This window comes from Stegostoma tigrinum, chromosome 2, assembly GCF_030684315.1.
Source record: "Stegostoma tigrinum isolate sSteTig4 chromosome 2, sSteTig4.hap1, whole genome shotgun sequence".
NCBI classification, from domain to species: domain Eukaryota; kingdom Metazoa; phylum Chordata; class Chondrichthyes; order Orectolobiformes; family Stegostomatidae; genus Stegostoma; species Stegostoma tigrinum.
The window spans coordinates 64,604,131-64,627,733 of NC_081355.1; the positions used below are offsets into that span (position 1 = coordinate 64,604,131).

General features: G+C 40.4%; 1 protein-coding gene across 4 annotated transcripts in view; it reads left to right on the top strand.

Annotated features, from left to right (window-relative positions):
• The window catches only part of thrb (thyroid hormone receptor beta), a 223,012-nt gene that overhangs the window by 128,538 nt on the left and 70,871 nt on the right, over window positions 1–23,603 (top strand). For all 4 annotated transcript variants that reach the window (XM_059654410.1, XM_048554764.1, XM_048554773.1 and 1 more), the window contains one exon: window positions 10,029–10,090. In XM_059654410.1, coding sequence (XP_059510393.1) covers window positions 10,084–10,090 — 7 coding nt within the window. In that variant the 5' untranslated portion in view covers window positions 10,029–10,083. The remainder of the gene's footprint in view (window positions 1–10,028; window positions 10,091–23,603) is intronic.

The following is a 23,603-nucleotide window of genomic DNA, read 5'->3' on the forward strand; positions in this document are numbered from 1 at the left end:
AGTGGAGTTGTCCCGTGAAGTTGTCACCTAGCCCCTGTTTGGTCTCTCACCAATGTAAGGCAGATCGCATTGTGAGCAGCAAACACAGTCAGCCGGATTGAAAAAGACACAAATAAATTGCTGAGATAACAAGATGCAGAGCTGGATGAACTTAGCAGGCCAAGCAGCATCAGAGGAGTGAGAAAGCTGATGTTTTGGGCCTAGACCTTCTTCAGGGAAAAAAAGATGTTTTTATATTGAAGATAGAAAAGATTTTAAAAAATAAAGCAAGCTTTATGCCTTGGCAGGGTGAAGAAGTGTTAGGACTTTCTGTTTCAGATCTTCAGCATCTGTTGTATTTTGCCCGTTGGTTTTGGAAAACCAATGTGTCTCCTTGGTCCTAAATGCATGTTTCATTCGGGCATTTAGGCAGCTGTTTTAATACTGTCCTATTTGAAGTTAGCCAACTTTCAGCAGCAGAGGAATTTGGGACTTTTCATGTCTATTTAATACATTGGAATAAATTTTGTTAATCTGTTTGAGATTGTGGGTAGACTGAAAGAGAGTTTACTGGATTCGATTCAAGCGTAACATTTTGATGAGATAGTTTATGCTGACTCATCAACAATTCACGTTTTTGATGGATTAATGAGTACCTGCATGGATACCATGCAGCTGTCTCTGTTAAATGTTTTCAAAAAGATTCAGACACATCAAGCACGCTCTCAATATGCATTGTTATTGACCAATAATAACGGTGATTTGCTGACATATTAATAGTTTGTTGGCTTATACGTATTTTTTATTTACTATTATGTTGGTGTATTGTCAATGAACAAACTACCTTGTGTAGCCATTTCATGCTGTTCATCTTGATGCACTAATAACATCATCCAAACATTTAGAAATCTTTCAGTAGAAAAGTAGCAAACACAGCATAAGAATTTGAACTGTTGATTCTGGGTGTGTCTCAATAATGAGCTTCAGATTTTTCAGCAGTCTGCAACACTTTAAAGCACATCTTTAGAGTCAGAAGTTGTCTAAATTTAGGGTTGTTAGGTGCAGGAATCTGCAACTATCATTCTCCTGGTGAGGGTCAGCAAACAGCTTGCTCCAGACTTTAATCAATTGGAACTTAAATTTGGTTCCTGGAAGATTCACAAGAGGTGCCTGGTGTCACAGTCCATCACAATTCAGAATACATGAAATGATACATTGGTCTGGATTTTGAGGTCAGCAACAAAGTACAAGTGTTTGCTGCTGATCTTGAAGGGAGGTGTCCATAAATATCTAGCAATTTCTCTGGCTTGGATTTCACTTTTCCCAATGTAAGGTTCATTCTGACACAGTGATATCATCAAGCTAAGCAGCCAGTCACTTTGAATTAGTTTTACTAACAGCAAATCAGGCAGCAAGTGTTTTTTTTCTCTTTTTGTAACTGTACAGGAAGCAAAAAAAGATTAAAGGAGTGAAGAATGATTGATTAAGGTTATGAGCTGACACAGCCTAAGCAAATGCTCCTGTTACAAAAAGCTATCACGTTTTTTATTGTCGAATGGAATAATGCAATATTTCAGACATATTGCTTCACTTTTTCAAACCTTAAGGAGTTTGTTCAGCTTGTCAAGTGTGCCATTAGTATGCCTATCAAAAACATAATATAACAGTGCATAATTTTTCAAGGATTTTTACAGCAAGACTTAGTGTAAAATGTGTAAGTCCATATCAAATCACTGATTCCTAGTTGATTTGTGCCTGAAAGGACTTAGGACTGCATATGGAAAAGCAAGGACAGCAACATCAAGATTTCTGCGTTCAGCTACACAAATTTGGAGCAGAATTTCACAGACTAATGATAACAAACGTTGATGGTCATTACCACAGCAAAGCCAGGGCCGTTATCTACTGACAGTTACACTGTTGAGATTAGAAGCAAAATTAACAGGGTGGGAGCTTCACCTGAGAAATAACAGGTTGAGTTCTCGGTCGGCTTCTGCAGGTTCTCTAGTGTCCAGTCCCAAAATCAGGCGTAGGAAGTTCCCATCCCACCACCAGCACTGGAACTAGCAAACTAGCTGCACAGTTTGAGTTGCCATGCTTTCTGCATTGTGACAGGCCCGCCTGCAGCTTGTGTGAGCCCCTAATTGCTCATTAATTGACAATTTAAGACTTCAGTTGTCAGTCATTGGGTTTCCTGCGCTGAATTTGATTCAGGTGAAGGCAAGAAAGCGGGCTAGGCTCAGGCATGCCTCAATTCCACTGAATTACAACTGCTTCCCACCTCATTACCAGTGACAGCAGGAAATTCCCTGCTGTTTTTACTCTTACATTGTTGGGCCTGGGGCTTTTAAAACAAATAATAGCCTCTAGCTGCTTCATTAATAACCTTCCTTCCATCATAATGTCAGAAGTGTGCAATTATTAGTGAACAGTCCCAGTCTTAAGTGACCTTTTGCAAGCAGTCCGTGTTCGAAGGCAGCACGGTCTGGACAATACTCAGGCTTGGGCTGACAAGTGGCAAGTAATATTTGCATCACATAATTGCCAGGCAATTATTATCTCCAGTAAGACACAATTCAACCCTATCTCTTGACATCGAGTGTTAACATCACTGAATTCCCCACTAACAGCATTGTGGGGTTTAGAAACTCAACTGGATTTGCCATATAAACACAGTGGCTACAAGAACAGGTCAAAAGCTAGGAATACTGCAACAAGTAACTCACCTCCTGACTCCCCAAAGCCTGTTTTCCATCTACAAGGCACAAGTCATGAGTACACCCCTTCTATCTGGATGGGTGCAGATCCAACAGTCATGAAGCTTGACATCATTCAGGATGAAGCAACCGACTTCATTGGCACCACATCCACAAAATCTCTCCACCATTGACACTCAGTAGCAGTAATGTGTACTGTCTGTAAGATGCACTGCAGAAATTCACCAAAGATCCTCATACAGCACCTTCCAATTCCACAACTGCTTCTATTTAGAAAAACAAGGGCTACAGATACATGGGAGCACCACCACCTGCAAATTTCTTTCCAAGACACTCATCATCCTGAGTTGGAAATATATTGCCATTCTGTTATTGTTGCTGGGTCAAAATCCTGCAATCACCTTCCTACCGCCATGCTGGGTCTAACCACAGCACATGGACAGCAGTTCAAGAAGGCAGCTCACCACCACCATCTTAAGGGAAGGGCAATAAACGCTGGCCCAGCCAGTGATGCCCCTGGCCTACAAGTAAATAAAAACAAATTACCACAAGGGGTCACTATGTATTCAGTGTTGTATTAGTCCTTTGTGTTTGGTTTTAAAGCATATTCTTGTTCTACTAATTTTTCATCTTCCATAAAATACTTGCTTAAGGAACTAAGTATGGGCAAGGCAGAACAAATCTGGCCATAATTTTTACAAGTTCTTAAAATTTTAATTGCAGAACTTTTTTTTTAAACTAACTGGTATTTAAATGTTGGCAGGGTCTTGACTCTCAACACACAGCCAATCACAGGCATTCTAAAAACCACAGAAAGGAGCCACGCTGTTAGGTTTTGTTTTGTTATTTTTGATGAAAATAGTTGCTTTTTGTTAAATTGTTTGAATTTCATACCCACACGTATAGAACAAAACACTTGTTCTAAATTCAGAAGAACATAGGATCACTACTAGAGGTAGTGACAAAACCAAATTGTACTCGAGCAGTATATCATGGGTATATGTCTTGATAATAAACGTTCTTCCTGTTATTCCATCTAAAATATGGAAGTGTCACTTTCCTGTCAATCTTCTTCCCCATAAGAAATCTCTGTTTAAAAATTTTAATTTGTTCTAGCTGCCATTTATATAAGCCACATAACTTGTAAAATAGAAGTGGCAGAATCAGGATCTAGATTTCTAACGTGTATGATGTTGAATTTCCTGAATAGGAGCATCTTCAAAGGAAGAGAGAGCGTGGTGATAAGTGCAGTGAGAAAATCCCAGAACATGATATGTAGATAAGCTTTTATTTTAGCGAGTGACTAACATAAAACAAGAATGTCACAGTATACTAGAATGTAAGTAGCGAAACAGAGGACTGCTTTCTGACTCAGTGTTAGGGATAACATGACACGTAGGTCTCATGCTGACATGATAAGAAGAGTTATCTAGGTATCAGTGACTGTACATTAAGTTTGAAATAATTGGAAGAAACCAAAACACCAGTATATTGCTTTAGAAGGACTACTCTATCTCTGTCTGTCTTTTGATAAAAGAGATCTCATGGTGATCATCTGATACGATCCATCTGTCTTGGGAGATAATAGGCTGTACCCAGGGTGAACATCATTTCTGGATTGAACATCGCCTTTTGTAGCTGTGTGGGCCAATTTGTAAATGATAGTTCCATCCACAGCTGGTACAGATTTTTCTGATCTGTCTTGCTTGCCATCCTCCTAAACATTAATATTGTGGAGATACAACCTGTGATTGTGATATTTTGGCTTGCTGTTGTGAGTTATTCTTATTCATTCATTGCATGTTTGTGTTGCTGATCATGCCAGCAATTGTTATCCACTGCAGCCTATTTGTTGTAGTTACACCTAGTGCTGTTCTGCCTCACTAGGCTGGTATGCTGGAAATCAAGCCTGCAATGCTATGAGTCATCACAAAAATTAAAGATCTCATAAAAGTACACAAAATTCCCTAATTTACATATCTTACAGACTTAGGTAAACAGAAATAATGGACTAGATTTCTTTTGGAAATAATATTTATACAAATAAATAGATTCTGTCTTCAGGTGCACAGTCGTGAACTGTCAATTTATAACTCTACTAATTAAAATACTAACTCCGTGATAAAACACCCTGTACAAACGCATACAGACAAGATACAAGCAATCACAAAATAAACATGGGTATTATGGGTGGAAGGATAGACTGAGAATACAGTTTAATGGTTTCTAACTGCAGAGTTTACTGAAATGATCCTACTGGCTTGTCTGGACTTGCTGCTCCTTGCTCTTCCTTCTCTAAATGGGTTTAGGGTTAGGGTTTACAGGAGGCACAGAGTGACTGGACCATACCTATAAAGTTTCTGACTTATTGGTCCAAACCCAACGCTTTCAGAAACTGACATGGGGAAATAAAGTGGCTTTCCTCAGGCTTGAGTTTACTGCAGTGAAAAGACTGCACCTTCTCTCCCAGCTATCCGATAGTTTCTGAATAAGCAATTCACCTACCTGAGAGCCAATCACACAGTTGTTGCCTTTGTGATCAACAACAGTCACCATCCACACTGCTTTTGCAGCAGTGTATACATTACTTACAATGTGTGTTGGTCACCTGCTTTTAAAAATTGCAGTAACCCTTTCCATAATCATTGGATTTGAACACAGGCCGTTCCCCATTTCAATCAAAACTACAGAAAAATAAAAAGATACAGTCTTTTCAGTGTTATTAGGAAAGTTGTTCCAGATTTTGGAATTTGTTACAGTAAAGAAACAGTGGGAGATGTACTGGTGCCGTGGTAATGTCACTAGACTAGTAGTCCCGGACCTGGGCTAATGTTCTTTGGTAAATGGTGAAATTTGAATTCAATGTAAAAAAGTCTGAAATTTCAGTAAAAAAGCTGGCCTAATGATGATCATGTAAACTCTACTGATTATTGTAAACATCCACCTTCTTCAATAATGTCCTACATGTGATGCTACACCTGTTGCACTGTCATTAACTCTTAGCTGCCTTCTGGGAAATTAAGGAGGGACAGCGACCTCTGCTAGTCAGTGACATCCACGTCCCATGAAGTAATTTAAGAAAATACATAGTTTGACTTGAAGAGGAATGTGTGGGCAGAAGTGCTGAGTTAGTCTTTGCACAGTTCCCAGTCCCTGACCTCTTGTTCCAACAATACTTACATGGCAGCTCCAGTTAAGTTGCTGGTTAGCAATAACCCTCCCAGGATGTTGATTTTGAGCGATGAATGTTGTACAGGTCTTGCTGCATGTGCACATGGCCTTCTTCAGTATTTGAAGAATTGCAAGTGACAGTGAATCCTATGCGAGCACCAGTGATCATCTCCACTTCTCACCTTTTGATGGACTGTTGAAGCTGATGAAGGCTGTTGGCCCAGGACATGCTCTAAAAAGCTCCTGCAATGGTGTCTCTTGGGTTGAGACGATTGGCTTCCAACAATAACTATCATCTTTTATGTTATATATAACTCCAACTAGTCGAGAGATTTTCCCTCAGTTACCATTATTTTCAATTTTGCTGTGGCCTCTGATGTCAGACTAGGTCAAATGCTGTCTGAATACCAACTGCAGTTATTCTAGCCTACCGACGTTGGACCAGAGCTGTAGGATTGAGAGTCAAGTGGCCCTGGTAATGTAAGATTCTCTATTTGGTCAATAAGTACTGGTACAGATATCAATAGCTCACAACAACTTGGAAACCATTTTCTTAATTTGGAACATGTTAATTAACTACTAAGCAGTAGTATTAACTCACAATGACATTATTCCACTGAGTCATCATGTGGGCCCAGGTCAATCATCAACAGCTCTCCTGGTGCATCTTTGGAACATGAAATCAAACTCCTGTTCACAGCTGCAGCAGTCTTTTTCTTGTATCATTTCCTTGTTACGAAACTAGGTGGTATCAGACAATACTCAGTTTTGATCCCTTTATTTGGTTTTGAATTACTTTGCTCAAAGCCATCACAGGATGTATTTTCTCCTATTTCTTTCAAGGATAATGCTTAAAGAAACCCAGGAGACCACCTGGGATATTATCTCCATCCCACTTTTCTTTATGGTCAGAGAAACAATCATGTGCAGTTCCCTCCCAACTCCAACAGTTTACAAATCGTAGACCTGAGCAAGTGCCTGTGTTTTCTGTGTTGCCTTTATATTCTCATACTCACAATGCCACAACCAGTTTACATTTATTGATATGACATGATAGGAAAAGAACAGTAACATGAATCAAAGTGATAATTCAAGAGTAGATAATGCATTTGCTTACAGACCTTTTTGTGTGTGTATGTGTGTGAGAGAGAGAAAGAGCATTTAATTAAAGCAGCACCCAAGGTGATCAATGCTGATTAGATTAGTCCTGAATGAATGCAGCTTACGAGCACTTCTGATGACTTCTATCATTTTGCCAATGATCAAAAGTACACTGAATGGGATAGTGTAGGCCAGATTAGATTAGCCCTGTTCCCAGTGGACAGGATGTACCTGGGCAGTTTTCCATATTTTCCGGTAAATGCCAGCATAGTACCTGCATTGCTGCAGCAAGCACACATCATCAGGACTATAACAAGAGTGTTGTCAGAACCCTTAGCCTTTGCTGTGTCTACTATTGTTTTCAACCATTTCTCGCCATTGATGTGTTGAGGATTGAATTGGCTGAGGACTGGCATCTGTGATGCGGGAGACCTCAGGAGAAGTCCAAAATTATCTAAACCCATGCTTCTGACTGAGTTGCAAATGCTTCAGCCTTGTTTTCTGCACTACTATGCTAGGTTCCCCTATTACAGGGATGTTTGTAGAATTTCGTTCTCCCACTAATTGGTTAGTTATCTACAAACTTTGTTGGATGTGGCAGAGTTATTGAACTTTGATTTCTCCATTAGTTGTTGGATTACTTTGCTGTCTTTCTTACAGGCCGCTTATACTATTTAATATGCATTTAATCCTGTGCTGTAGCTTCACTTTCAGACATTAGAACATAGAACAATACAGCGCAGAACAGGCCCTTTGCCCCTCGATGTTGTGCCAACCTGTGAACTAATCTAAGCCCCTACCCCTACACTATCCCATCTTCATCCATATGCTTATCCAAGGACTGTTTAAATGCCCCTAATGTGGCTGAGTTAACTACACTGGCAGGCAGGGCGTTCCACTCCCTTACCACTCTCTGAATAAAGAACCTGCCTCTGACATCTGTCTTAAATCTATCACCCCTGAATTTGTAGCTATGCCCCCTCATACAAGCCGACGCCATCATCCTAAGAAAAAGACTCTCACTGTCCACACTCTCTAATCCTCTGACCATCTTGTATGTCTCTATTAAATCCTCTCTTAGCTGCCTTCTCTCCAATGAGAACAAACCCAAGTCCCTCAGCCTTTCCTCATAAGACCTTTCTTCCAGACCAGGCAACATCCTGGTAAATCTCCTCTGCACCTTTTCCAATGCTTCCACATCCTTCCTGTAATAGGGTGACCAGAACTGTGCGCAATATTCCAGGTGAGGCCGCACTAGCGTTTTGTACAGTTACAGCATGACATCATGGCTCCGGAATACAATCCCTCTTCCAATAAAATAAACACACCACATGCCTTCTTAACATCACTATCAACCTGGGTGGCAACTTTCAGGGATCTATGTACATGGACACCAAAATCCCTCTGCACATCCACGCTATCAAGAATCTTTCAATTGACCCAGTATTCGGCCTTCCTAGTATTCTTCCCAAAGTGAATCACCTCACATTTATCTGCATTGAACTCCATTTGCCACCTTTCAGCCCAATTCTGCAGTTTATCCAAGTCTCCCTCCTACCTGCAACATTCTTCCACACTGTCCACCACTCTACCGACTTTAATGTCATCTGCAAACTTACTAACCCATCCATCTATGCCTGTGTCCAAGTCATTTATAAAAATGACAAACAGCAGTGATCCCAAAACAGATCCTTGTGGCACACCGGACTCCAGGCTGAATATTTTCCATCAACCACCACTCGTTGCCTTCTTACAGAAAGCCAGTTTCTAATCCAAACTGCTAAATCTCCCTCAATCCCATTCCTCCACATTTTCTCCAATAGCCTACCATGTGGAACCTTATCAAAGGCTTTACTGAAATCCATGTACACCACGTCAACTGCCCTTCCCTCATCCACATGCTTGGTCACCTTCTGAAAAAACTCAATGAGGTTTGAGAAACACGAGCTGCCCTTGACAAATCCATGCTGACTATCTCCAATCAAATTGTTGCTTGCTAGATGATTATAAATCCTGTCTCTTATAATCCTTTCCAAAACTTTTCCTACAACAGACGTAAGGCTCACAGGTCTATAATTACCTGGGTCATCCCTACTGCCCTTCATGAACAAGGGCACAACATTTGCAATCCTCCAGTCCTGTGGTACTAAACCTGTAGACAATGAGGACTCAAACATCAAGGCCAAAGGCTCCGCCACCTCCTCCCTAGCTCCCCAGACAATCCTCGGCAAAATCCCATCTTGCCCAGGGGACTTATCTACCTTCACACCCTCTCGAATTGTTAACACCTCCTCCTTACTAACCTCAATCCTTTCAAGTCTAATAGCCCGCATCTCAGTCTTCTCCTCTACAATATTCTCCTTTTCCTGAGTGGAAACAGATGAGAAATGCTTCTCATGACACACTGTCCTGAACTCCTTAATGAAGCAGGATTGTACTCCTGGCAGTATTGTAGCAGTGAAGTGAGTGAAATGTCAAGCCATGAGGTTTTGCACTGTGGTGGTATATTATATACTTGCTGTTGCTGACACTCCCCAGCCCCTCATGGATATGCAATTTAAAGATGCTAAATTGGTTCTAAATCTCCATCAAGTTAACTTGATGGTATTCCTGAGAAATTGGCAATAGAGAATAAATCATCATTGCCATCAGGATTTCACTGACTTAAAATGGTAAGCATGTCACATACTTTCTAACCATATACTTCAATTACAGAAAAGCATCAGGACAATAGCAGGTTTTTGCTGTCTAAGTGGGGTTGTGCACAGAATGCTTTGGAGCAAACAATGATAGTTACAATTCATTTGTAAACACAATTCCTTTTACTTTCTTAAAAATCCAATTAAATCAATTTGAAGTTTCTTTTCCAAAGAAAACAAATTTAACTTACTTGACCGTTTATTCCTAATCTAAGTGTTTTCAGTGTTTACTGTATTATTATCGAGTCAAGATTGATTTGCTTATTAAAGTCTCGTAAGTGTTGTGTTTCTTTTCTTTCTATGCTATTTTGTTTTCTGCAGTTAGAAACTACAGGAATAATTGGCTAATTCTGTTTTGTAGGTGGTGTGATGAATACCAGCAACAGAATGACTACTGATTCATAACGCCAAGCAGTATGTCAGGTATGAATCGATATTAGCACATTAAATAAAATCCTTGGTCTAGCTCATTTTCTTCTCTTTGTCTAGCTGTGGAATTCCTTTGTTGATTAAATAGCCTCTCCTCATTTAATCTCATGAACTCTTCCGTTGGGAAGATACTAGTACACTGAAAAATGTGATATATATATTAAAAATGATAAATCACAAGTATTCAACTGTGGACTCTATCCCAAGGAGAAACATGGCTGTTAATTATTATATACTTGTTAGCTACACTTGGTTAACTGCAATTAACATGGACTTAGAAGAGGTATGTTAGAACAAACTGACTTATCTTGAGCTACTGGTACTGGTATGAACTGTAAAAACTCTTAAAATATGTTGCGTCTGGACTTCCAGAGGGTGCTTGGCAGAGCTCTATATAAAAAATTATTTATTTATTTACAACTGTATCTATTTTATAAGGTTATGCTCTCACAGATTTAGGTGGATAATTTGCATTGTGTGCTAACTGATTAACTAGAGTGTATGTTAAATATCGAACTGGCTGATTACGCTGATTCCATTACACACAATGATTGAAGTTGAGGTGGGTATCTTTGTTCCAAAATTTCAAGATATTGTCAAATTACTTTTCCATTAAAATTTCATAAATGTACAAGCCTATGTGGTCCTAGAATCTTTGCAGTAATACAACACTCCCCATTAATCTTTCACTCAAACCGACTTCAGTTGCCTAATTGCACCTGACTCCAACAATTAGGACATAGTTCATTTTATTGTAAAACTAAGGACCGTGTGGCAAAATTAGAAAATATGGAGCAGCTTGCACTTTTTTTGGTTGGACAAGGTTTCATCAAGGATTGAGGTCAAGAATTTCATATGTGCTGCAAATTACCTGCTTTAAATGGAAATATCAAATGTCATTGAAAAAAAAGCCAGTTAAATATTTCAAAGAGATAGATAAGACTCATTGCCTTAATTGTTGGAAAACCTGGCTGTGAAAAGACTAATTGGCCTGTACTCTAACATCTAGCAACCATTTCTAGACTTCTGATTGTGTTTGATAGACTTAGTAGTCAATAAAGAAGATAAACCAGAAGCTTAAGTCTTTCTCCTGAAATCCTTTTCCTAGTAGAATTTCTTGGGAACCTGAAGGGTTTCCAAATACCAACATTTCAGAACAATTCGTGAAACCTGAAAGACTCGGCTGTAACCATATTCTAACAACTCAAAACCAGATCGATTACAATCAGAGCTGGACATCTAATGTCAATCTATAGCTATTGGTGAATTTCTTTTGTCAACAAGAAACACAGTGCTCACAAGAAATCATTACCTCCTCTCCATTTTTTTGCAGACCCTTGAATAACAGGTGTTTTTGCATCTGTTGCTTTTTAAGATAAAAACTTCATCTCCCCAGAGACTTTTTTTTTGTTGTATATGTCTGTGTTTGGGATGAAGAAGATTTGGTTTTAAGTCCAAATTGCAGTTTTCTTTTCCTTATTCATTCACAGGATAAGGGCATCACTTTTAGGCAACATTTGTTGCCCATCCTAGTAGTTGCCTGAGAGTCAACTACATTGCTGTGGGTCTGGAGTCACATGTAGGTCAGACCAGGTAAGGATGGCAGATAGAGTGAACCAGATGGTTTTTTCCGACAATCAGCAACAGATTCATGGTTATCACTAGATTCTTAATTCTAGAATTTTTTTGTTACTGAATTCAAATTCCACCATCTGCCATGGTGGGATTTGAACCCAGAGCGTTATCTTGGTCTCTGGATTAACAGTCCAGCAATAATACCATTAGGCCATTGTCTCCTCTAGCCACTTACTTTAAGAATACTTTTTGTTTCTAGTAAATAGATTATATTGTGTTTATTACAGAGGCCTGGTAGACTTCCCTTTTAAATCTGTATGTTGGTACAAAACAGTTGGCTATTTTCTTAATTGCATCAACACTTTCATACTAATGACATGACTGATGGAGTAGTAGGCAGCATGCTTTCTAATTTTCTTCCCTGATTGCCTTGTGTGGCAAATCAGAGCAGTTTAGAGCTAGGTATAATAAAATGTGAGGCTGGATGAACACAGCAGGCCCAGCAGCATCTCAGGAGCACTTGGTCATAGAGTTTGATTAGCAGTGCAATTCTGCCTTCAGAATATCAGTTACAACTGAAGGAGGAAATCAGATCTGTATAGAACTATTCTGCCTTTCTATATTACCATATATTGCCAACTTCATAATGTTTTTTCACTGGAGTTTAACATTAATATTAATGAAATTTTTTAACAATTGAAAAAGTCCAGTATTAACAAGGAGCAACCTCGTGTTGAACATTTACTAAGTGAATGCTGTTAGTGAAATAATAGTGTACTATGTTAATAAATTTTCACTTTCAGCATTGTTTAAACAGCTCATTTTATTTGAACATTTTTCATGTGTAATGTGCTGTCTGATTTATGAATCTTTTTCAGTTGGCTTCACACACAACGTTGGTTGCTAATTGATTAAAAAGAATGGAAGTATTTTTCCAAGGTGCAGAAATGTTCCTTTAGTATTTTTTAAATCAGCCTTTTGCAATGGAAAACTTATAATTGTTAGTTGTTGCGTGAGCACCCACATTTGGTAACATTTCAGTAAACCAATGTGATGGTTGTCTGCTGAGATAGGAAAAGAATTTCTCTGAATGCAGACATATGACATAAGCATTAGCAAAAGAATGGACTTTAGCTTCTGTTTAAGTGTTAAAAATACACGAGTGATAAGCCGATTTCCTCTCCCTGTCATCAAAGCTACTTTAAGTGCAAAATTTAAATACCACCTTTAGCAAGTGGTTAGTGAATCAATAAGAATTAGATGGATTAATCTTGGGGATGAACATGTTTATTGATCGAGTAGCTAGAAGTGTCATAGTTAATCATTCTTTTCTTTTTAACTTTAGTCATTTGTGTTCAAATGCGCATTAAAATGTTGCAGGCTTAATTGCCGAAGTGAGTATAGTTCACTAGGACTTACTAGAATAGATTATAAAGGATCTTAACATCAGAAAACTTAAATGCTTAGCTGTTATGGTGCTAAGAACATCATGCTAAATCCTCATGTGTACTTAATGCATTCTGGTTTTGAAATTCGTTCCATGTTTGTTGTTACAAGCAGCATTATCAAATATATTTTTCCACAGTCCAATACAGAACTTCATTGGAATCTGATATTTTCAATGTTATTCTTACAACAAATACTACAAAACACCCACTGACAAACTGACATTTTACAGCATTGTTCTTAGTTGAGCCTAGCTTCATGATAATGAAACTGCACTTTTGGTCAATGCAGGAAATTAGTGGACTCATCAAATCTTAACCACAATCTCAGCAATAGTTCTATGTGGCAAAATGTTAAAATGGTAAGAAATCCAAACCTTAAGGTGAACACTAAATGACTAGAATTATTTTCTCAGTTGCCTGGATACAAAAAAATACTTTGGATAGTGCAGTAAATTTACAATGTCTGTAAAAATGCTTTTTAATAAATTTCCCATATTGTAAAGCAGCATTAAGTATTTCTGAAACCTCTGTGTATGTAGTCGCATATTGCTTGATGGATGTATTAAAATCTCATTTAGCGGACCCCAGAACTACATTCTGTGAAGTAAATCATTTTCCCTCTATATCGTCCTGCTTCAGCAAACAAAATTGTCCCACAAATTAATTTTAATCAACCTGTTGAAACATGTAATGATGCACCTTGAGAGCAGGTGGATCTTGAGTAAAGATAGGGACACTAACACTCCAACACAAGATTACAAATTGTTCCCAAATAGTTGCCTGTGGACTTCTTGTGTAACAACTGTTTTGCCAGCTGTAGCCAATAATAAAACCAATAAGGCAGATGCTGCTGATATAAAGAAACAGTTAAGAATTGTGAACAAAGACAAGAACATTGAGAGCACCAATCTGTTCCCTGTCCATTTCAATAAATGATTAATGCCCACAGTAGCTGTCCTTACAGAATCTTTACTTTTTAAGAACATGCTGTTATGAGAAAAGTGGTGAAATAGCCCAAACTGTACAGCAAATATAAATCAAAATTTGTCCAAAAAGATTAGAGGTGCATAATTTACCAGATTTCCAAGATAACCTGCTTTCAAGTAAAACCAGGGTGATGGTCAAGAGCATGGATACATTGTAAGAAATTGTATCAAGATTTTGAGGACACAGATTTGACTTACCATGTTTTCACTGCAGCTTTTTAAAAGGCATTTGTGTTATATACGTAGGGAAGTGGCGTATAAAGCAACAGACCTGTGCATTTGAAATCCTTATATTTGACAATAAAACTAATTAATGGATTGATTCCTTCACATTGGAGAACTCAGAATCAATTTGCACTGTTAGACTGGCTCTCTGCTAGTGTTTAATGGCACAAGGATGTGGAACTTTTGGAAGTTTCAGTGCTACTGCTTTTCAAACCTTAAAAATGGTAATTAACAAAATGCCATTGATAAATATGTAGTTCGAATTCAAGATAATATTTTACTGATAGACTATTATCCTAGTTTTCACAGTTCACTGTTAGCATAATTTTGTTGCACCTACCTGTTGTTAAATTATTTATAGGATAATTATTCAGATGCTGGCAGGATAAATATTTGGTAGTAGAGTTACAGCCAAATGTCAATATTAGGGGAATGGCATGCTATGTAAATAACAAATGTTTCTTCTTGGATTTGAGGTATACAGTAGATGCTCCACTCTCTGACCAACACGCAACACATCAAAATGGATTAGTTTAATAAATGAAGGACTCCTGTTCTGGCATCTGTAGTAGCTGAGATAAAGACCACAATCCTATTTTTAAAAGTTATTTGCGGATCCAACACCTTGCATTGTAAAAACAGATAGAAAAAGCTTCCCCTCCCCCTCACTTTGTTATTTAAATAGCAGTTCTTCTTGCGGATTCCTATATTTGATTTTATTATAGCTACAGTTGTATATTTTGTCAAAATATTGGAAATAAATATATGTAACAAAGATTTTGATTAACAAGGACATCATACATCTATTTTTTGAGACTCTTCTAGTGTAGTAGTAGTGTCCCTGTCTCTGAGTTAAAGTTTATCCTACTCCACGGATGGGTCAAAATACATGACAGATTTATTAAAAATAATTTTATATTTTTTGAATGGATATGGAGATTAAGGCATCAGTAAGTAGGACCAGCATCTGACATGAATTTAGCTAAAGGAGGTAAAGTTGAGATAACAATTATCTATTAATTATTTTATCCACTGTTCAAATGCAGTCAACAAGATGTACTGAGCAATTTTAGCAAAGATTGCTCACACATTTCCTACTGTGTTCAATTTCAATTCTCCATATTAGTATCCTTATACTCTTCAAATTAACATCTATGAAGGTCACCTTTCTTGTTCACTCCTGATCTGTGGTCACTGTTGGCTGGGACAATATTTATCGTCCATCCTTAGTTGCCCTTGAGAAGGTGGTGGTGAGCTGTTCTTCCTAGTACTGTAAATAGACCCACAGTGCTGCTAAGGAGTTGAGTCCAAGATTTTTACCAAGTGACTCTGAAGGAATGGTGATATAGTTCCAAGTCAACAGGGGCACAAATGCGCTCTGGGTCGGATTTCAATGTCCAAGATGAAGACTGACTCAGCAGCAACACTACTGATCGAGCTAGTTGGGTCCTAAAGTTCATAGCTGCAAGACTGGGTCTGTGGTAGGTGGTGAGGGAACCATCGAGAGGAAAAAAAACACATGATACCCCATCCTCACCAATCAGCTAGCTACAGATGTATCTGCCCATGACAGTATCGGTAAGAGTGACAAGTGCGAAGACGAAGTCCCGCATTCACATTGAGAATACCCTCCACTGTGTTGTGTGGCACTATCACTGTACTGAATGGGACAGACTTTGAACAGATCCAGGAACTCAAGACTAAGCATCCATGAGGTGCTGTGGGTCATCAAAGCAGCAAAATTGTACTCGAAAACAACCCGTAACCTCAGTGCCCTTCATATCATCTACTCAGTTATTACCATCAAGCCAAGGGATCAACCCTGATTCAATGGAGAGTGCAGGAAGACCTGCTAGGAGCAGCATCAGGCATACCTAAAAGTGGTGACTATAATACAAATATGCAACCTAGTGAAGCTGCAAAATAGGACAATTTGCTGCCAAACACCATGATAGACAAAGCTAAGAAATCCCAATGGATCAGATCTAAGCCCTGCAGTCTTGACACATCAGTCATAAATAGTGGTGGACAATTAAACAACTCAATGGAGGAGGACACTCCACAAATATCCCCATCCTCCATGATCGAAGAACCCAGCACGTCAGAGGTAGAAGCATTGGCAGCAGCAGCTTTCAGCCAGAAATGCTGAGATGACCCATCTCGGCCTTCTCCAGTGGCCTCCAGCATCACAATTACTGAGTCTTCCACCAACTCCAATTCACTCCCTGTGATATCAAGAAATGGTTGAAGAAGCTGACTGCAAAAGCTATGGGCTGTGACAACATTCTGGCAATAATACTGATGGCAGACCTGTAGCCAAACTGTTCTATACTGGCATCTACCCAACAATGTGGAAAATTGCCCAGAAATGTCTCCTATACAAAAAGCAGGACAAATCCAATGCAGCCAATTACCACCCCATCAGTCTACTTTGAATCATCAGTAAAGCGATACAAGGTATCATTAACAGTGCTAGCACCTGCTCAGTAATGCCCAGTTTGGTTCCAACAGGGCCACTCAGCTCCTGACCTCATCACAGCCTTGGTTCAAGCATGGACAAAAGAGCTGAATTCCACAGGTAAGGTGAGAGTGACATCAAGGCCATATTTGACCATGTTTGCCATCAAAGAACCCCATTAAAGCTGTAATCAGAGGGTATTGGAGTTATACCTAGCACATAGGAAGATCTTTGTGGTTCATAGAAACCCTACTGTGTAGAAGCAGGCCATTTGGCCCATCAAATCCAAACTGACCTTCCAAAGAGCAGCCCCCTACCCTATCCCTGTACCCTGCATTTCCCATGGCTAACCTAACCTACACATTTCTGCACACCATGGGCAATTTAGCATGACCAGTCCACCTGACCTGCACATCTTTGGACAGTGACAGAAAACCAGAGCATCCAGAAGACAACTCACACAAACACTGGAAGAATGTGCAAATCCCACAAAAGACGGTTGCCCGAGGGTGGAATTGAACCTGAAACTGTGAGACAGCAGTGCTAACTACTTAACTGCCAATTGTGCCAGTTGTCAGACGTCAATCATTTCAGCTCCTAGGACATCTCTGCAGGAGTTCCACAGGATGGTGTCCTCGGTCCACCCATCTTCAGTTGCTCCATCAATGACTTTGCCCCCATCTTAAGGTCACAGTGGGGATGTTCATTGACAATTGCACAATGTTCAGCACCATTCGTGACTCCTCACACACTGAAGCAGTCTGTGTTCAAATGCAACAAGATCTGGACAACGTCCAGGTTCAGGCTGCAAGTGGCAAATAACATCTGCACCACACAGTTGCCAAGCTCTGTCCTTCTCAAATAAGAGATGATCTAGCCACCAACTCTTGACGTTTAATGGTGTCACTGTGACTGAAATACCCACTATAAACATCCTGAAGGTTACCATTGACCAGAAACTCAACTTGACACATCACATAAACACAGTGGCTATAAGAGCAGGTCAGACGCTAGGAGTACTGCATTGAGTAACTCACCTCCTGCCTCCCCAAACCTGTCCACCATCTACAAGGCACAAGCCAGGAGCGTGATGGAATACTCCCCAGGATGGGGTAGCTCCACCAATAACATAAGAAGCTTGGCACCACATCCACGCCCTCCACCACCAACACTCAGTAGCAGCAGTGTGTACTACTTACAAGATGCACTGCAGAAATTCACAAAAGATATTACTAGAGTCGAAAATCAGCGTGCTTACAACCTTGAGCTATGGAGTGGTCAGTCCTGCAGATCAAGTACAGCCAAACTGGAGTTTGTAGATACCTCAGTCAGGGTTCTGTGCAGACATCAAAGCAGGGAATGGGCCATTCTCAGTCAGGGCTATCCTGTCAAATCAGTCTCAGGACGTTGGGGGCAGCCACAGTCAGTTCTAGCTGTTGGAGCAGTCCATGGCGTCCTGGGGAGACTCAAGTCTGTGTATAAACCTCTTTGGACTGGTTCACTAAGGGAATGATTACTGTAAAAAAAGGTACAATTCGAGATCGAAGGACAGGGTCTCTTGAGCATAGGAATGGTCAGGACTTCCTGGTGGGAAGGGAAGGTTTCTCAAGTGACAGTCAGTCTGCTGATGAAGAGAGTGGCGAGTTTCAAAGCTGTGGGTTCTGGAGATAAAGTGTGCACATTAGCACTTTTACAAAAAGGAACTGTAAATAAGTAGGGGAAGGCTGCAAGATTAGGGGAGACATTGATACAGCAACTCAATAGGGAAAATTAATAATGGGTGATTGTCCATCTTTGGAAAATCTGCAAGTCACTTACCAGGTCACAACATTAAAACTTTCCACCATTGACCCAAAGTTACCGATACAAATGATGTTAAGTGGCTACCATCTCATATTGAGAGGGTGAAATAAGCTCTTGGAGAACAGAATAAAGTTGAGTTTGAGGCTGTGCACAGAGCAGTTATATGAATCACGTTATCCAGTGATTCAGTAATGCCACCCATGTAGTGTCCAAATGCACTTCGTGGCCCTGGACTTGATTTTCTGAAACACATTCCTTAAATATCACTGGAAGACAGCATGGTGGAGCTGCCGTACTCACACATTGAACTTTTAAGTATGCTAGGACATGGTCTGTGATGTTAAAGGGTACTTTTTTTATAGTTTGGGGGGTGGGGTGCTGGTGATGCTGTCCTAGTGTCCTATTGCCAGAATTCTACTCCTCCAATGTAACTTGTTGGCGACATTCATCTGAGTAAGGTTACATACCACGGAGCTGCGGATCAAGGCAAACACTGACCTTGTGAAGCTGCATACTGTGTCAGGGCGTATTGTGAACATCGTAGTGATCGGTGTAAGGGCTGAAGGGTATTATTAGTGAAGTGGTGTTTTCATTCTGACACTCCCCACAGGCTATCTGCTCGTGCATTTGTCATGGATGTTGTAGTTGCTTGAGATGGGTACAATGTAGCAGTCAGTGAGACAGGGCACTAACACTGCTCTGCTTTAAAATGTAGCTCAGTATTTTGCTATCTGCCTCAAAAGGCAGCAGACTGAGAGGAATCCCGAGGCCCCTCTTGATTCTTCTATCACAGTTAATACAGAGTGAATGTCGGCTGCTAAATTGCTGTGAAAACCTTGAGCACCTATAAGCTAGCATTTAAATTGAGGCAAAGCTTTGTAAGGATGTTCGCAGCTGGCTGTTGCTACAAGTGAGAGCGGTCATGATAACTTCCCATTGTTCACAGCCCTGCCTTGAATGGCAGTACGCTCGCTTGAAAAGCTGGAAGATAAAATAAGCCTTTCCTTCCAGACATGTGTGAAATCACTGATTCCCTACTGTCATTAACATGGTGGCCATAAGTGTGGGAGATCTGTGCAGGCCAGAGTCTAGGACAAACCCTGCTCAGTACATTTAGCCTCTGTTGTGCACATGAAAATCCAGTGATTTGACTGTGGTTCTGAGTGTCATATTTCAAGGATCCCTGACAGGTGAGGCTGTTTGCAGTTGAGCAGTTGGCTACTTGTGAGATATCAGCAACGTTTGGTCACTACAACATGTTTAATTCTCAGCAGGCCTGAAAAGGCTGCTTGTTTCTCACATGTGTGTAACTTAAGTAGACCATTGGCAAAAGTTATACAAGAGCAGACATCTTTGCAATGCAAATGCATTTAAATTTGCAAAAATGTTTTTGTTTCTACTGGGGATGTTAGCTTCGTTGTCTGGGCCAGCATTTATTGACAATCTCTAAATGCACTTCTGAAGGTGGTAGTGAGCTGCCCTCTTGAACCGCAACCGTCCACGTGCTATAGGTATACCCACGATTCTGTCCTGGGGAAGTTGAAGGATTTGGACTCGGTGGTACTGAAAGAACACTGATATATTTCCATGTCAGGATGATATACAGTCTGGAGAGGAATTTGCATCTGGTGGTGCTCCCGCATATATGCTGCTCTTGTACTTCTAAATGGAAGAGGCCATGAGTTTAGAAGGTGCTGTGTAAGGAGCCTTAGTGAATTTCTTCTGTTAGTACAACTAAAATCTTTTGTGGTTTCATGTCTTCATTCAAATCGTTACGATAGATTGTACAGAGAGTCCTCAATTTATGGATGTCCAACTTACAAATGTTCGTATTTACGAACGTGATCTCTCACATGGTTGCAGTTTTAAAGACCTGACATGTGACCAGTTCCTGCAGTTTTAACAGCTGTTTTACATTATTTTGCATTGTGTTCTGACTTGTGTGCAAATCATCTTGCAAATGGATTCCAGGATAGTAGCTGTTCGCAACTCGGGCACTGCTTGTTAAAGATGAAGTATTAATTTGAATCCTTCCACTAGTTACAGTTTTATACCTGTTGCTTTGTTTCCTGTTTTTTAGCCAACCCTTTAAGTACACTCATACCAGACATTCAGTTAACTGGCCTATAGTTCCCTGTCTTCTGTCTAATACCATTCTTGGAATAAGACATTCCACTTGTTATTCTCATGTTAAGTAGGACCTTTCCAGAACATTAGGCTTTTATTATAGTGAATGCATCCATATTCTCTGCAGTTTCGTATGTTAAGATCCTAGAATGCTTACCATCCTGTCTAAGGGACTTGGCAGTCTTTATTCCCATAAGTTTGTCAGGTACATTTTCTCTGGTGATAATGGTTGATTGGTTTTACCTGTATCTGGCACTTCCAGCCATGTCTGTTTGACCTAACACAGTGGCTTCTTCCTGATGTCTTCAAGAAATGATACTCCTGTATGAGCCCTCAGCGTGCAGTAGGATCTCAAGGGAATTGTCATATACTGTCTTTTGATTCTTAAGAAAAAATTATAAGTTCATAAGCCAGTGCACTCTTAGCACAGTGACATTTCATTGAAAATCCATGTGTCAATAACATAAGGACAAACACAATGATTTGTTTCAGAATTGCTATTCTTTCCAGGATCATAACCCCATCCATTTCAATACTGTATCAGAGATAATGGGAACTGCAGATGCTGGAGAATCCAAGATAATAATGTGTGAAGCTGGATGAACACAGGCCAAGCAGCATCCCAGAAGCACAAAAGCTGACGTTTCGGGTCTAGACCCTTCATCAGAGAGGGGGATGGGGTGAGGGTTCTGGAATAAATAGGGAGAGAGGGGAAGGCGGACCGAAGATGGAGAGAAAAGAAGATAGGTGGAGAGGAGAGTATAGGTGGGGAGGTAGGGAGGGGATAGGTCAGTCCAGTGAAGACGGACAGGTCAAGGAGGTGGGATGAGGTTAGTAGGTAGGAAATGGAGGTGCGGCTTGGGGTGGGAGGAAGGGATGGGTGAGAGGAAGAACAGGTTAGGGAAGCAGAGACAGGCTGGGCTAGTTTTGGGATGCAGTGGGGGAGGGGAAGAGCTGGGCTGGTTGTGTGGTGCAGTGGGAGAGGGGATGAACTGGGCTGGTTTAGGGATGCGGTGGGGGAAGAGGAGATTTTGAAGCTTGTGAAGTCCACATTGATACCATTGGGCTGCAGGGTTCCCAAGTGGAATATGAGTTGCTGTTCCTGCAACCTTCGGGTGGCATCATTGTGGCACTGCAGGAGGCCCATGATGGACATGTCATCTAAAGAATCGGAGGGGGAGTTGAAATGGTTTGCGACTGGGAGGTGCAGTTGTTTATTGCGAACCGAGCGGAGGTGTTCTGCAAAGCGGTCCCCAAGCCTCCGCTTGGTTTCCCCAATGTAGAGGAAGCCACACCGGGTGCAATGGATACAGTATACCACATTGGCAGATGTGCAGGTGAACCTCTGCATAATATGGAAAGTCATCTTGGGGCCTGGGATAGGGGTGAGGGAGGAGGTGTGGGGGCAAGTGTAGCACTTCCTGCGGTTGCAGGGCAAGGTGCCGGATGTGGTGGGGTTAGAGGGCAATGTGGAGCGAACAAGGGAGTCACGGAGAGAATGGTCTCTCCAGAAAGCACTCTTCTCTCCACCTATCTTCTTTTCTCTCCATCTTCGGTCCGTCTCCCCCTCTCTCCCTATTTATTCCAGAACCCTCACCCCATCCCCCTCTCTGATGAAGGGTCTAGGCCCGAAACGTCAGCTTTTGTGCTCCTGGGATGCTGCTTGGCCTGCTGTGTTCATCCAGCTTCACACTTTATTATCCATTTCAATACTGTCAATTTGAGTGCCAACTGTGCCTGTATTATTAATACTCGAGCATAATCTGTTGAGTGAAAACTCATCTAAGTGGGTATTTAAATTTGTTGCAATGGCCAGGGAGTCTTCTGAATTTCCCCAGCAGAATCTTTCAGCTGTCTCATATATATTGATTCCTGTTTTGCTCACCACATTGCTAAAGCAATTTGACTGTTGCTGCCAGTTTTTCATGTGTTTTTGGTAGCTCCAATAGAAGCCTTTATGCCCTTTAGGTTTTTGTTTTCCTGAGAGTTATTGGTGAGTTGAGGTTTCCTTGCAGTTTTGCCTGGCCCTATCTCCAGTTCACCCAAGGCAGCATGTATTAGGAGAGAAAGGCAGGAACTTCTGAATAATTGCAGAAGATGTCACAGTGAGGTAACCAAGTATCTCTTAGGACAGCATACGATAAGTATAAAATCAGTTAAGGCTGATTCCATGTTGTTTGGTGTCCCGAGTCTGAAATTTGCACATGGCCAGCTTTGAACTCAAAGTCCTTAAATGATCATTTAGGCTGTGCAATAAATTCGGTGAACGTGTGTTTCTGAACCATTGCAGACAAGGAACTTCAGAAGATACAGAAATGTCCATGAACAAAATGTAGGTCGGTGATGATTCTTTTTCCCAAAAGTAGAATGAGGTATAGATTGAACTTCAAATATTCACCATGGCCTGGTGGAACAGTACTTTAGTGTTGAGAGACAGACAATTGACAGTAGCACAGAACCACATATGGACAAGACCTGCTGCCAAGGATTCTACAGCCTGGTGTGCTTTTTTTGTGTATCTTCTGACAAAGTAATTCCAGTTTTTTCTTCTGCTGTTAATATAACTAAAACCTTTCATGGTTCAATATGGAACTGGCATTTTCGAAAATATTTGGGAAACTGCAGAAAGGTACATTGGCAAGAAGAATTGAGCAAAGGACCAGGACTGCACAATGCAGTTCACAACCCCTGAAATTCTCCTTGGGGTATTGACAGCAAAAATAATGATCTCATCGTGTTTTTAAAAGATTTGAAAGCTACAGACAAAAAGCCGAAGAAAAAGGTAAATTGTAAGCACTGAACAATATAAATCTTGTGAAGTGGAGCTGTTATAATTTTTGTTTGCTAAGATTAGTGTATCAAAAACATGGTTTAAAATCTGAATT